The sequence below is a fragment of the Corvus kubaryi genome, unplaced genomic scaffold, assembly GCF_017639235.1.
Source record: "Corvus kubaryi isolate FWS band 111438036 unplaced genomic scaffold, C.kubaryi_AGA036_p1.0 split3-73, whole genome shotgun sequence".
In the NCBI taxonomy this organism is placed as follows: domain Eukaryota; kingdom Metazoa; phylum Chordata; class Aves; order Passeriformes; family Corvidae; genus Corvus; species Corvus kubaryi.
Genome location: NW_024582091.1, coordinates 30058818 through 30073949, shown reverse-complemented (window position 1 = coordinate 30073949; position 15132 = coordinate 30058818). Strand labels below are relative to the sequence as shown.

Here is a 15132-nt window from a genome sequence, read left to right as displayed (position 1 = left end):
CGCTCCGGGTGGGTTACTGTCCCTTGCTTCTCCCAAGGCAATCTGCTAAGAGGTGATTATGTGCTGCACCAACTGTTTCTGGTTGTTCACCAAGGCTTTAACCCTTGGGAAGACTGAATTATGTGCTGGATAAAGATCAGAAATCCATAGCTAATTCTCATCAGAATCCACATAATTGGTAAACTTGGAAGTCATAAATATCATGGATTATGAAGGGATTTCCAAGCAAATTGTTTCCCCTGCTGCTTTGCTTCAAGTTTCTCCCAGCACTGTGATGCAATCCACTCAAGAAAGTGTTCTGACTCCAGACATAATTTGGCTTGAAATTACTTAACCTCCCTCAAAATATCTTTTACTGTAATTTTAAATCTTGGACTGTTGCCACAGAAGTCTTGAGATCTGTATCATATGGCGAGACCGTGGGATGGGATAGTCTGGAGCTTCTTTATGGTAACATGATTGTTCCAGAGTTTTATATTCACTCCTGCTCACATATTTTTCAATAATAAAAACCTTCCTTTGATATGGCTTTTAGAAAGTAGTAATTTTACGAACTATATTTTATTTTTGTGGAAAGAAATTTCTTCATTACCTTGTTTTGCCCAGCAAATGTCTTTATATATTCACATAAACATATAGGCATGGCTGCACCACAAGATGCATCAGATGTACAAACTGATTTCTAATATAAATAAATATAAGTCCATCATAAATATGTCTGAGGAGAAAAAATGCGTTGAAAGGAACCATTATTAGAAAGAGAGAACAATGAAGGTGACTTTGCTATTTTGACTACTACACCTGGGATAATCCCTTTCAGTGTTGCACAAGATCCCAGTGTAATTCCAAGCAAATAGGCCTTGAACATCCACATATTGAAATCACTAAATAGGTTTCTATATTTAAGTTGGAACAATATTGCTTCTAATTAAAAACTCTCTTAAATAGAGCACTCAGTGCACAAACAGTAAAGCTACTGTAACCTGAGCTAAGTTGGCAGTTGAAGGAAAGCAAAAGCCTCTTTGTTCCAGCTTTTTAACTATTTACCTGGACATAAAAGTTCCTCTTGTTAAATTGTCCGTCATTCTTGTGGGCGTATGGTAAGCATTTGGGGTCTTTCTGCTTCATGTTTTTGAAGTGAAAGCTGAAACTCTTTAGATGCTGCATATCAGTTAAGTCTCAGTTGTCCGCAGGGGTATATTCCAATTTTTTGATTAATGGTGGCACTGACACTCTCTGGATATAAGCCAGCTGAGTCCATAAAGACTGTAGCACTACAAAATGTGTGGGGTTTATTTTTTCGGTGCTGTGGGGGGGTGTTTTTGTCACAGACCGCCCGTGCAGCAGATTGGCAGTACAGCAGGTGTGTGGCGATGCAGCCCAGGCTCCCACAGCATGCTGAACCCCTGTTAATAAACCTCAGAGAGAGCAAAGGTGGCCTTCCTGCGCCTGCATCCCCACGCTTCAGGAGGACGTGGTGCTAGGGGCAGGGATCTGCCGGCCAGCCAGGCAGGATGCAACAGCATCCTTGGCTCATGGCCCCTTCCCTGAGCACAGGGCACCTGGCAGGGGCAGCCAGGAGTGTGTAACCTGCTCGGCAGTATCAGGTCTGGCTGTACTGGTGGCTCTGGTTTGATGGTGGTCATGCCAGGAGCAGGTCGTCTGGGCATTGTCACTGTGTGATCCTGCTGTGTGAGTTCTCTCCTTACCAGGTGCAATGAAACAGGCTGTGCTGCTTCGTCCCTTTGATGTCACTCTAAAGGAGCAGGGATGCTTCATTGTGCTTAGATGGATTGTACCATATGCTCAATAATGATATTAGCTAAAGTAATTTACTTGGAGCAACAATGCATTTTCCAATACTTGGTTTCTTCTTAACTTTCAGGTTTTCCGAAAAAAGGCAGTGGAGCTTGGAGAGAAATTGCTACCAGCTTTCAACACTCCCACTGGGATACCTTGGGCATTGCTTAATATCAAGAGGTAAAACAGCTGCTTTTTGGTGACTAGAGCACATAAAAGTTATGTTGAATCTATCTTTGCCACAGAACTATTACAATTGCTGCACAGTTTTTGTCTTTCTGGTTCTACATTTTAAATTAGGAATTTTAAGTGGATATATGTTGCACACAGAAGAATGCATACAGAAATATATTTATTCATCTCAGAACAGGCTGTGGTTTTGTCAGTTAGTATGTTGCTCATCACTCTTCCTGAAGTCCTTTTAGTGTTGTTTTAGGTAGACTAAGAGCAGTAGGACATGTGCTACTCTGAAAGTTTTCTAGCCACTTTGTACTCTTATTTTAACCTGTTCACAAATGTGGTATCAGCATGTCCTTCATGTCAAGAAACAAGAGAATTGCCTGCTACCAGAGACTCACTGTTTTGTACCCTGTCCCAAGTGGTTTTGCTTTGGGCAGTCGTGGTTTGAAGGCTGCTCTGTGTTTGCTGTAGGAGATGCTTGATTTCCTGAAGTCACTCTTGCCTCCACTATCTGGCTCCAGACATGTCAGCAATTCCTTGGTCCAACTCAGGACTGCTACCTATGTTATGGTGCTGGTAAAGAAAATGGTTTCTTTGCACTGCTCGGCAAAGAATGTCGAAAATGACACCTGTGGGGGTGTATTTGTGTATTTGTAAGGACACATCAGCTTTCTTCATACTGATAATAAGCCCCAGCATCACTCATCACAAGAAAGTGAATCAAAAAGAATTTCACACGTGCATGTGTTGGTGATGTGTTTTTTTGAGTGACTGCCTCCTTGACAGTCAGCATCTTCCACTGTTCCCTGCTTGCTCTGTATTTATGAGTGCACCTTTTCCCCACAGTAGGATGGACATTGACGTTTTGCTTGATTGGCTGTGTTTGCTTCAATCCCTGGCATGTCACTTCAGACAGGCTTATCTTCCACCTTCCTTTCAAACAGCAGTGAGGTAGAAAGCCAGATAAAGCACATCTGTGTGCATGAGGAGGAGGGAGTTAGTGACTCCTCAACTTGTTCATCATTGAAGGGGCTGATTAACTGCTGCCTGGTGATGATCCTTGGACTTTGGCTGGTCACTTACGTGCATGTTAATAATTTCTTCACAACAGGCTTCAGTCAGTTCTGCACAAGTTCAGTAGTAGAACAGCAGCTTTAGGTGTGTTACTTGGTTTTAAGCAGTTAGAGAAACTTCTGAATACAAAACCCTAACATGTTTGTAATTGCAACACAAGAATACCTTGCTCTACATAGTATATTTAAGCATGCTTAAGGTATTCAGGCTGAAAATGTGTCTTTTATATAGCCCATATCTAAATCCCTCCTTAACTGTCCTCTTTGCATATAGTTCAAATTATGTGATAGATCTTTACGGTTTGTTCCTACCTTCTCACAACAACTGCTGTGGGCCACCACAGATGTCAGCTGCAAACAATGCAAAAGGGATTCTTTTCCTACCTGGCACAAAAGTGAAAGAGGATCTCTGCCGAGATAATTCCCTTTGCTGTGGCAGAAAAAATGACATTAAATGCTGGGTTCTTGGTTATTCATTCTGAATCCTTGCACATCTGCCTAGCTTTGACCTTCAGTAGATGACTCTTCCATAATACTGTGAGTAAACAAATACGCTGTCATCCAGGCTTAGGAAATGCTAAGCCTCTGAAGCCTGCATACATTGTGTATCTAATATGCCTCATTTCTCATTAGTATTTTATTTGATTTTATTTTGATTTATGCTTCAAACTGGAAAACACAATAGATTATGGGTGTCAGTGGTTATTTTTAAATTACTATTTCTGGATTAAGAGATGAGCTGGGTATTTGTTTAACTTTGCAAATGTTCTTCACAAAATAGTTGGTTTTTTCTGCTTGTCCTGTATCATCACAGCAGACTTGCTCTCTCCTTGCATGCCTCTGTGTATAAACATACAGATGTGCTTTTGTCTCCTCACATACCAAAGACATCCACCTGAAGTATTATTCTTTTTGTCTTTTCCATTGTTTTAGTTCATCCTGCTTCTTTCCTTACTACTTAGTGATCATGGGACAGTTACTGTCTTGTTTGTGGAACTCTTATTATCAAATATGATAAAAAGTTCATTGTACTATTCTTCAGCTAAAAATACTTGCCAATTCATGAGTATGTTTGCTTGTAGAACTTCCTTTGGCCTCTAAAGTACAATTTAAGTAATTAGATCAGTGGTTTGTAGTGGGATTTCCTTTTCTTTCTTTCTAAAGTTTCAGTTGCACTTCCATATTTCTGATGTTGCCCTGTATTTTCAGTTCGTCTTCAGCATCTGTTTTTCACTTCTGCTTGTGCTGCAGAATTTGAAATTCCTTTTATGGCTCATTTGCTTATTTAAGTAAATAGCATGGTATAGCACTTGTGGACTTTTCTGGCTGAAAACAGGGGTGCAAAGAGGGGGTGCAGAGGAAGAAGTGTATAAAGCAGAGGTGGGTTGACATACAGGTTTGAGTTTTATTTTTGGGGATAAGAAGCACAAACTGGCAAAGCCACTTTCATTTCTCTATTTGCTTACTTATTTATTTTCCTCCCTCACACAAATCCTTTGTTTAGATATTTCCTCTTCAGTACTTCTAAAACGCCAGCTATAACAGTTTCTTAAAATACTTCTCGTTCATGATCCTTTTCTTCTTCTTCCTAGTAAGCTGTGACAATCTGGCTTCTCCATGCTAAAGCTGTCATTTCTCTTTCTCTCTGTAAACTCTACGTAGTTTATGTGACTGATCAATCAGATTGGTTCTGTATTTCTGTAATTTACCTCTCAGATCTATAAAAAGAAAAAAAAATGAAATTATAACTTGCTTAGTGAGTTAAGTAATCTTAACAAATACCCAGACTTGCATCAAGTTTGCAGTATCAAATAATTTTTTTAATATATCTATTTATTTTTACCCCTGTAACTATTAAAGGGGAAGCTGTATGGAGCTTGTATTTATGGGATGATGCCCAGCTGTCAAATACAGAGAAGGACCCAGATTGTTGTTATTCTGTTGAATCAATCAGGAATAAACATCTGAGTATAAAATTCTGTGCTTTTTTTTTTTCTTTCAGATGGAAATTTTGTTTTTATGTCACTTTTTTCCCCTTTCAAAGCAGACCGGTATCTGGTTTTTAGTCACGATTTCCAATATGACCACATTACTACTTGCCAATAAGCAACCCAGGAGCATTCTTACATGAAAGAATATATTTTCCATGAAATGTTTTCTCTCTACACATTGACCAGTTGCGTAGTTTTAAGGTTATTTATTGTGCCTCGTGTGCTGTGATGTAGCAATACTGTTAGGCATTAAGGTGCCTGCCTTTTTATGAAGAATCAATGTAGCATATAAACTTTAAGTGCATCTGAAACTTTGAAAAATAGTTATGCCTTGCCTTAATGAAAAAGTTTCAACTGGAGTAAATAATATTTTTATTTCTGGAAACATAACAAACTGGAAATGGGGGGGTTTTTTATGTCCAGCCTGTTCATAAGTGTTGTTGTGGCTAAGGGTGATACTGAGCCTGTTTCTCTGGCTCACTGACAAACCTAAATTATGTAAAAGCATTTATGGCTTTAGGGACCATGGAAAGTGTTGTATAGAAGGAAAAGCTGTGAGGTGTAGCTGGAGTGGGTCAGGGCAGGGAAGCCTAACAGAAGTTAAAAAAGAGGAGTTTGAAATACATGTGATTAATTTGTATTGAAATCAAACCACAGGGAGTGGTAAGATTTACTTGACATAAATGTAGAATGTTTACTGTGTCTGATGTCAGCTCAGGTTTCTTTGCCTTTTACACTTTAATATTGATTGTACATTAAGAGTGGATCTGAGTTGTATTCAATATAACATACTTTATGAAGTGAGATAACAGGGGCCTTGCTAAATTGTTTGCACAATGTAGTTACTCATTCGTAAGTAACCAAGTATGGAAGTGGCAGAGCTGCAATATTTATGCCGTTGGGATGTTGTCAGCATGGTTTTAAAGCAAGGTCCTCCTTTGACTTTTAAAATTACTATTATTTTTTAAATTGCTACATTTTATACAGCATAGTTAAGTTATGCCACAGGTCTTTCCAGGTCTCAAAGTGTTCAGTTTGAACAAGAGTTTCTGGGAGCTGCTGAGCCCTTGCGGCCACTATGTGTATTTAGAGCGAGAAGATACACCCATAGCACAGCTTCAAAAACAGTTTTTTACCTCACTTGGAAAAAATTTAAAAAGCAATAAAAAATTCACCCATAGTTTTTTTTTATTTTTAACAACTTTTTACCACCAGCTAAGATACCTGTTCTGTGACAGCAGTGCTAAATAGGATGGTTCTCCCCACCATTGCAGCTTGCCCAGCAGAACCTGGCTGCTTCGGAGAGGGGTTTTATGCTAAAATGCTACAGTGATTGGAAGGATGACTCACACACAGGTGGTGTTCCCTTATGGGACACTCATTCTGGTATTTCAGACTACTGGTGGCAGTGTTCAAGGTTGCAGGCATTTAAAGGAGCTTTTCTCTCAGCGCTTTCCACCTACATGGAAATGTGGCCAATAAACCAATCACTTTGGAGGTATGAAATGTTGGTCTGTAAACAACAGAATTTGCTTGAAAATACTTCAAAGTTTCAAAATAATTTCCGATTTCAAAACATGTTTGAGTTCCTGTGGTCTTCAAAATGTCTTTAGTGTGTGGTACCTCACTGGAAAAACTCCAGTACTCTTAAAGAAAGAATTCAGCAGATAATAGAATTGGTTCTATTTGTGCTCTGTGACATCTTCCAAAAAACATCATAATCAATGCACTTACGAGTACATACCTTTAAATTTTGTAAAGGAATCTTAATGCATTCAGAAAGCTTGAAAATACAATGAAGAAGGGATCCAGACATGTAAATTCAGTAAACCTTTTTGACAGTTTGATTCTCCGTCTTACACCGTAAGAAATGCCTGAAATGTGATTGTTTGACTGATGCATTATTTTGCAATATTTGTTGCAAGTTGTTTGTATGATACTATATTTTTTTACAGAATTAGAAGTTCATGCTTTTACTTGTCCAAGTGATACAAGAAGCACTTTCTTGCAGAGATTTAACCAGGATGGATAATTTAATTTTTCTGGTTTGCACTATTAATTCTAGTGTATAAATTAAATTTTAGATGTTTTTTAAAAAAGACTGCAGAGTTAAATAAAGCTTATTCTTCAAGTTTGACTGTATTTGGCAAAAATAAACCTATTTTTAAAGGGAGTTTAGAGAGAAAAAACTTACACTGTCTGCACAGTTTGTTATTGTAGGATCATACAGAAGCTGTGTTTAGATGAAATCTTTAATTATATCCTTTCTGTCTAATTTTGGCATAATTTTAGAGGAAGAAATCAAAATTACCTAAGAAAAAAAGCTAAAAGAAGCAGACATCCTTTATAACGGCTTTGCATGTGTGGTTTTGGCAAATGGCTCCACTGATGAAATAAAGTGGTAATAATAACAAAAAAGGATTTGGATATTGAATTAAACACTGAGATTTCCCCTGTAGCAAAACAGACCAGTGGAAAGCAGACTTTTGCCTTCAGGCATTTGGGTCACAGTGTGGATTTGTATTAGCACTGGATGCAATGAGGTAATCCTAGCTGAACTTTACCTCTCTAAAAATTATTTGGTTTGTGTTAAACATATGTTTTGGCTAAAATGATCTGCTGTCTGGACATACTGATCTCTTTCCATGGACTAATGAAGACCTTGCACAATTATTTGAAAGCACTAACATCTTGAGATGAAGAAATTAATTCCATCCTAATTTATAAGTAACTAGTGACAAGGATGATTTCAGCAAAGGGTACATTTTTTCAGCACAGCCATTTCAGTTCATTGCATGATTCATAAACAAGTTTACATTTCTTGAGTCAGTATTGAATGCAAAGCAACCAGGAAAAATAGTTATGCATGTAAAATAACAGAAGATTAGAAATTTCCATGTTTTAGAACATGTTAGAACACCACAGGAAACAAACTCCTTGCCATGTCTTTACCTCATCTGAAATTCCTTGCTGTGTCATCACCTCACCTGAAATGAGTAGCTAGTTCTGCATTGTATGACTAGTGCTTTATGTTCAATATTCAGTATATTTGACCTGTGGTGATGTCTGATTTACCATTAAGCAATGTAAAAAAATCTCATTTATAATAATATCACAAAAATTTCATGAGATAGTTCAAGGAATGTGGCTCTTTGTCGAGAAAGAAAAAGAACCAAGAAAAATATTATTTTGGTGATAGCCCATAATGATAGGCTGTATTACTCAAATAGCAGCTTCAATTCAATATTGTAATGCAGAATTTGTGTGGGAGGCTGCCCTCTGGCAATAACACAGGAAGAATTTGGGACCTATTATTATTACTGAAAAATATCCTTCTCAGTTTAAGTGCTTTCTTTATAGCCAAAAGAAAGATTCTAGTCCCAGATTCTAAGTTTAAACACTCTTTCCCCACAGTTTATTAGTTCAATGTAAAATGAGTATAGATACTTGCAAGTTCATAATTATCATATTATTTATCTCCATAAAAGCTTGTGTGAGTATTAGTAATGGTATTCCTCAGCACAAAATGTACGATTACAAACACTTTATAGATCTCTGTGGTGCTAGCAATAGCTAATGTTGTTTTACAAAACAAAACAAACCTTCTGCCAGACAGTCCCACAGAAACCAACTTGTTACTGGAGGCTCTACTTCGTGAGCCTTTTGTCTTGATGGCTTGAAAAAATGGGAAATTGCTTTTTTTGGTATGTTATTTATAAAGAAGATATAAAGGTTTTCTGTGCTGGAAAGGGGGAGGATAAGACGGTTGAACTATTTTGTGTTTTGCCCTAGAAGAAATCAGGACTAGGAAGTTCACTCCAGTCACCTATGGCATATGCCAATAGGTAGCATGTACCAAGCAGGGACATCAAATTTCCTACCAGTCTGGTTGTGAGCAGTCCTTCACTGAAATGCAGTGACATAGGGTGGGAAAGTTGCATCAGATCCTCAGTTTGCTTCCTAAGAATTAAAACCATTCTTGCTCCCCTGCAAGTTTTTGAAATCTCATTTATTGAAAATAGGATTTTATAAATTAGCATATGGCTAAGGTTGTTGCTCATGCTCTTGCTTTAGCTGGATAAGTGCTATTATCGCCTTGATATTGGCAGGTAATCAGGAGTTATTTGTATACCATACCTTTCCGTTGCCTAGGAGCTGCAAGGGAACCCTTAGTGTTGAATTGCCAGACCTATTTGAGAGTTGGAGTTGTTTGTGAACATGTGCAGGATGAGGCTCAGTGCCAGATGAGACACGTTGGTATGTACACAGGCACAAGCTCCCACTGGAGTGGGACACTGCAAAGGCACTGTGAAGCAGCTTGAGGAGCAGTTATCCTGCCTGAAATCAAGTGCCCAGGGCCTGGCCCGCTGGGCTGCTTTTCCTTGGTCTATACTGCTTGTGGTGGGAACGCTGACACCTGAGTGTAGGCACATTAATCTTTCCACTTGGTTAAAGATCATTACCCTTTTAATTGCTTGTATCGTGTATGACCTAATTTTCATCTGTGTATATTAAATCCTACACTAGACAAAATGTTACTGTCGAAAGAGGCTTCCTTCAGAGGGAAGGGAATCAGTTCCTAGAGACTACAGGTTTCATTAAATAAATAAAATGAGCACAAGTACTTCTCAGTCGCTTCCACCACAGTTCAAGTCACCTCAGAAAAAACAGATCATCTAAAAATGATAGTTGTGTTGGGATTGTTCCACCTAAGAATTTTCCGACAGGCAAATTATAAAACCACTTATGAGTTGTTTACTTTATGTATTTGTTATAACCTGTGTACATTTGCAGGATTTTGCCTGCAAAATCTGTGACTCATTTCTCATTAGGGTAATCCTGAAATGACCATGAGAAGGGGAGAGCAGGCATTTGCAAAGTGCTTTGCTTGTGTATTTTAGCTGGAATTACTTTGATACTTCTACCTGGTTAAATTCTCGGCTGTGTGGGGTTGTTTGGGCATTTTTCCTACAGTGGTTTAAGCATCTGTATGATGTGGTAGATAATAAGGATTGAGGTTGACCAAGCAAATAGCTGACTGCAGTTACTCTGTATTCTTACCATCCTAAAATGGTGAGCATGAACAGGAGTTGTTAACTGCATTTTTTCAGATATCGTTTCTGAGAACAGATTCTGCTGTTATCTTCAAAGAATACTGTATTTTTTTTTTCCTGCTGAAAAAGGGATACTTCTTGAAGTACATCTTTTGTTTCAGATAAACACATAGATAGATGTATGTATTGGTAAATCTGTATTCATTGTTTTATGTTTTCTTACTGCTGCTGATACAAGAGGCTCTCTCCTTAACCTCCACCAAACTGTGTCCTCTCAGCTGGACAGCCGAAACCCTGCTGGCAACTGACACAGGTCCAGTGCATCATGGGTATCACAAATAACAGTTTTACTTATCTGAATTTTTAACTTCTCTTTTTAGCACTCCATAATCTTATTAATACTGTGAAACTTGAATTTTGTGGTTTTCAGTTTCATTATACCAGTGCTGAGGGGTGTGTGTTATGCCATCTTTATAAGCATGCTTAATTTTAAGATGACTTCATAATTGCTTATGACATCTTCTGTTATTCTGAAATTCACAGCATATGTGTTTTCATGGATATGTCAGATACTCTTGCAGTACAATTTTCCATTTAGTCTTTTAGATTGACATTAAAATAAGAAATCAGAATAAAATAGGTTATCTTTTTTCCCCTAGAAATCAGTCTGTTATTTCAGAATAATAAGAACATTCATGCAGATTCATTTTTTGCTTTAGCTTTTAACAGAAACAAAAGTTTATTATTTGTTAATAGTTCAATTGTGCTTAAAATTTGGTGAGAATTGAAGAGTCTTCTGTCTTTTCAGGAATCCTAAGTGATGGAAGTATTAATTTCTTCTCTGCTTGCATAATTACTGATCATTACTTGGATTTTCTCAGCTTTTTGACCAGCTTCATACACCCAGCTGAATACAGAACACCTAATTGTTTTTAAACTGTAATCTCAGCATTAAAAACAGACGTCTGTAATGCTGTGTTTGTTACTTTTAGTTATCTAGATGTAACAGCACAGGTTTTGGTTGGAAAACAGCTATGTTGTTTCTCATAGTGTCTCTTAAACATCCAGATCTTTAATCTAAGTTGCAAGGTTTTAGTACAAGGTTCTGAGATCATCCAGTGCCTTTTTGTAGTATGTTTTCTGTAAATCAAAACTCTTGCAATCTGTCTTTGATCCTGCTCTGTGTGTTTTCTAACCCTGCTACTCCTCTTCCATGCTTGCTCCCCTCTTCTAATCCATTTTTATTTTGGAGGAGAAGCACACCAGTGATCATTTTCAGCTCTAATAGTTTTTTCTACTGAACTGTGATTCTGTCCTTGCCTGCTCATCTTCCACAAGAGGAATCTGAATCCTGGATGTATTATGTTTTCCAGATCTATGGGTTGCTTCTCTGAGTCTTTTTCCAGGTGTTTCTATTTGATAGCATGGGAAAATTAGTATTTGGGAATTGTACCAAATATTGTTTCACATATGTCTTCTGAGACTTCTGGGCAGACTGTTACTCATTTCCTTCCCTTCCTCTCTTCCATTCCCCCTTCCATCCCTCCTTCTTTACCTCCTTGCTTCCTACATCCCTAATGTTCTTGAGGTCACCTAGTTGATTGGTTCTCTGCAGTCCCCCAAAAGGACATATACTAAAGTTACTGCTTTAAGGTATGGTGCTTTACGGAAGAGTTGATCCATAAATCCTATTTGTTCTAGTGTATAATCTAATACATTGTTCCTTAACGTCTTAAATATATTGAAGCACTTCAATATTCTGGAAAGAGTGATAATCAAGCCTATGTGTATTTTGGTGTACATTGTGGGTGGAGGAGGGTGTGTATGTATACCTTAACACAAACTTAGAGATGTTTTACAGATATATATATATATATATTAAAAAAATGTTTATAACATTTAGCAGTGTAAGGCAAATTGGGCTCCTCTAGGGAAGTTTGGGAGAAAAAAATTTATAACACAAAGCCTGTATCTGCTTTTGCTGCTGAAGGCTATACATTCTCTTAAAATCCCTTTTCTTATCTCTAGTCTTTCACAAATACAAAATTACTTGTTCTTTACCATTCCCCAGGAGACTTTAGAAACATTAAAAATCACAAACATTGTGAAATAAATAAAATAAATAAATAAAAAATATTTTCAACCATCATTTGTTGCTGACATTTGCTCTTCCCTTTATGATGCTGAAGCTGACCATGTGAAGACTTCTATTAGATCAAAATAGAATAGTCTAAAACACTTTGGATGCCACGAGGTCATAATTCTCATATTTCTACACTCATCTTTTACAAAGGAAGGGAAGTTAAGAGAAAAAAAAATATACACTTTAAGCAGTAATGAGGCTGGAGAAATAAACCACCTTTTGGGCCTAATGGAAAATGAAAAAACGGCGCAGTGATTTTACATGAATAATCCTTTCCATCTTATAAAAACACCTCTTGCTACTAGTGCAGATATGCGCACAGGAGAATAAATGCTGTTTGAATGCTGCTTTAATTATCTTTGCTGTATTTATAACTGAAGGCTCTTGATGAGAACTTTGGTGAACTTTACTCTGTATCTCTATAAAGTTGTTTTCCTTTACTAGTTCTCAAAATTTCTTGCAATGTGTGCAAAGGTCTGGAGCACTTTTGATGGTTTCTAATGACAGTCAGTTGATGAAGAAATTTTAAAAGTCTCAGCAGTTGTTTTCAGCCATGCAACTATGAGTAAACCCTCTTTTCCAGTTCAAAATATGTTGGAACACAGTATCCACTTCTAAATTTTGTCATTAAGAAGGTTCTTTAATAATTCTTTTTCAAGCTTTTGTAGTTTTTCTACTAACTATACTAAGTCAAATTATAATTTATAATTTATTTGCCTTATTACAAGACTTCATTAAAATGTCAGAAGATTCAGCTTCTAGGCAGGGTATTACTTCAAGAACTGTGCATGCAGTGTTCTTCACATATGGAAATAGCTACAGCAGTTATGTTCTGCAGCTTGAATTAACAAAGATTGATTGCAATCTGTTTTTATTAACTCAAGGAAGAAAAGCAGTGTAGTGATATTAAGAAAATTAATTACAACTTTCTAATCTAGTAATTAATGTGCAGCTGGTCATGAGTGCAGTTAGTGCATTTCAGTAATTTGGCAGTCCTGACAAATAATCATCATCTGTTTTAAGGTAGACAACTGTTCACTAATCTTTGCTCAGATTTTTATAATCTTTAGCATTTCAGGATGGTTTTAACAGCATAGAGATGGTCTTTTACTATAATAACCTGAGCTGAAGTTCAGCTTTATCTTTCAGAACTGAGGCTCAGTTGTAATTTTTAGAACCATCTTTTATTCTTTTCCAGTGTTGTACTGAAATTTCTTCTGAAGCAGTTGCGTGAAATGGTGATTACTGGTAATTGACCTGCATATGTTGAATCGTCTTAAAATGCTACTGAGAATTTAATGTATCCTGTAAATTGAGATGCTTCCAATTAAATAGAGTTCTTATGATAATCACTTTCAAAACTAATCAAGTAATATAATGGTGTTACTAAAAATCTTATTGACTTAATTTTGAAAAATTAATAAAGGTAACCAATGCAATTACTGTAATGGTCATACTAGTTGGCATTTTTCATAACCTATCCCTAAATGTTTTTCAGAAATGCAAGGAGAAAATAGAAATTACCTAGGTGTGTTGAATTAGCATGACAAGGTGACTTGAAGGGGAGAGTATTTGTGTCCTTCTTGCTTTCTTTATGAGGCGTGAAGGTTATTGTGGGTCACCCCATGCTCAGAGCCTCTTGTCTGTTAGGAAATCAAATGATACTGAACAAAAATTACAACTAGAATCCTAGCAGCAGAATTGATAAGAGAAAATGCTCTTAAGCAGACTGCCTGGTTTTGCTACTATCAAATCTGATCTACTAAAATCTACAAAGAATTGTAATCTTCTCAATATGGTTTATGTTTAGTCTTATTTTTAACAAGTGATTGGGAAAAAGCACAAAGCATCTCTGTAGAGCAGAAACTGGAAATGGTGTAAAACTATTCAGTATCCTCACACTGTCACACAATGAACAGATAGTTAAAGCCACCTGATTTATTTGCGTAAGACTTCTGGGGAATTTTCTTGTCTTGTTTTAGGAATTTTGTTGTTGCTTAAGTTTTCATTAGGAATGCATTAGAGAAGGTGTTCTGGGAGACCAAAAGCCAGGAGTTTTCAGTCCAGTGAATCTTGCCCTTTTGCTTGTTTTGTGACACAATTTCAACAGAAGATGGACAGCATTTAATGCCAGAAGAGCTTTTTTTGTAGTACTTGAGACATTCTCCAGGAATTTAGCAGGCTTGGGTTTTTCACTTCTCAGACATACGCTTTTGTTCCCTAGGTTATTGATTCCTTTAAAAGAAAGCATTAGCTGGAGAGTCCAAACCAGGTACTACTGATAGGTAAATGGTGGGCAGGTTATGCCTAAGGGCTTGTGAATAATTAAATCAGGGAGTCAATGTGGGTGTCTTCATTAAGTAGGTTAGGTCAGCTCAGGAGTTGAACTTCTTCAGTATCTCTTCCAGTCTTCCCTACTTGCTGTGCTGTGTTTTGTGGGTAACTGCAAAAGTGCCTAGAAGTGGATATTTGCTTGGCACCGTTGACCTGCTTGTTCTCAGGCCATGTGGGGATCAAAACCTGGTTTTGGATAACTAAGTGAAGCAAAGCCATCTATGTCTTTTGTTTGATCCAGCTCAATCTGAGCAGAGAGCCAGCCAAATCAAATCTTTTAAGCAGAAATGAGGAGATTTGACTGCTCTATAATGACAATAAAATATGTAAGGGATTGGGAGAGGGGGGGAGTGAGTTACTGAGGCTCTAGTCAAATAACAGCCTTGGGATCTACCAGGAAATTCTGTTGGTTTAATGGAAGAGAGCAAGATTCATGCAGATCTCATATTGATTTTGCTTTATGCATAGCTCTCAGATACACAAAAAAACCCAAACAAACAAACAAAACAATCACAAAAAATCAAACACTAAGTATGGAACTTGAAAATTATCTTGAG

The 15132-nt window shown here is 37.2% G+C and overlaps 1 protein-coding gene across 1 annotated transcript in view; it reads left to right on the top strand.

Annotated features, from left to right (window-relative positions):
• MAN1A1 (mannosidase alpha class 1A member 1) overlaps positions 1–15132 on the top strand; it is a 150468-nt gene that overhangs the window by 87762 nt on the left and 47574 nt on the right. The window contains exon 8 of the mRNA XM_042016271.1: positions 1886–1980. Coding sequence (XP_041872205.1) covers positions 1886–1980 — 95 coding nt within the window. The remainder of the gene's footprint in view (positions 1–1885; positions 1981–15132) is intronic.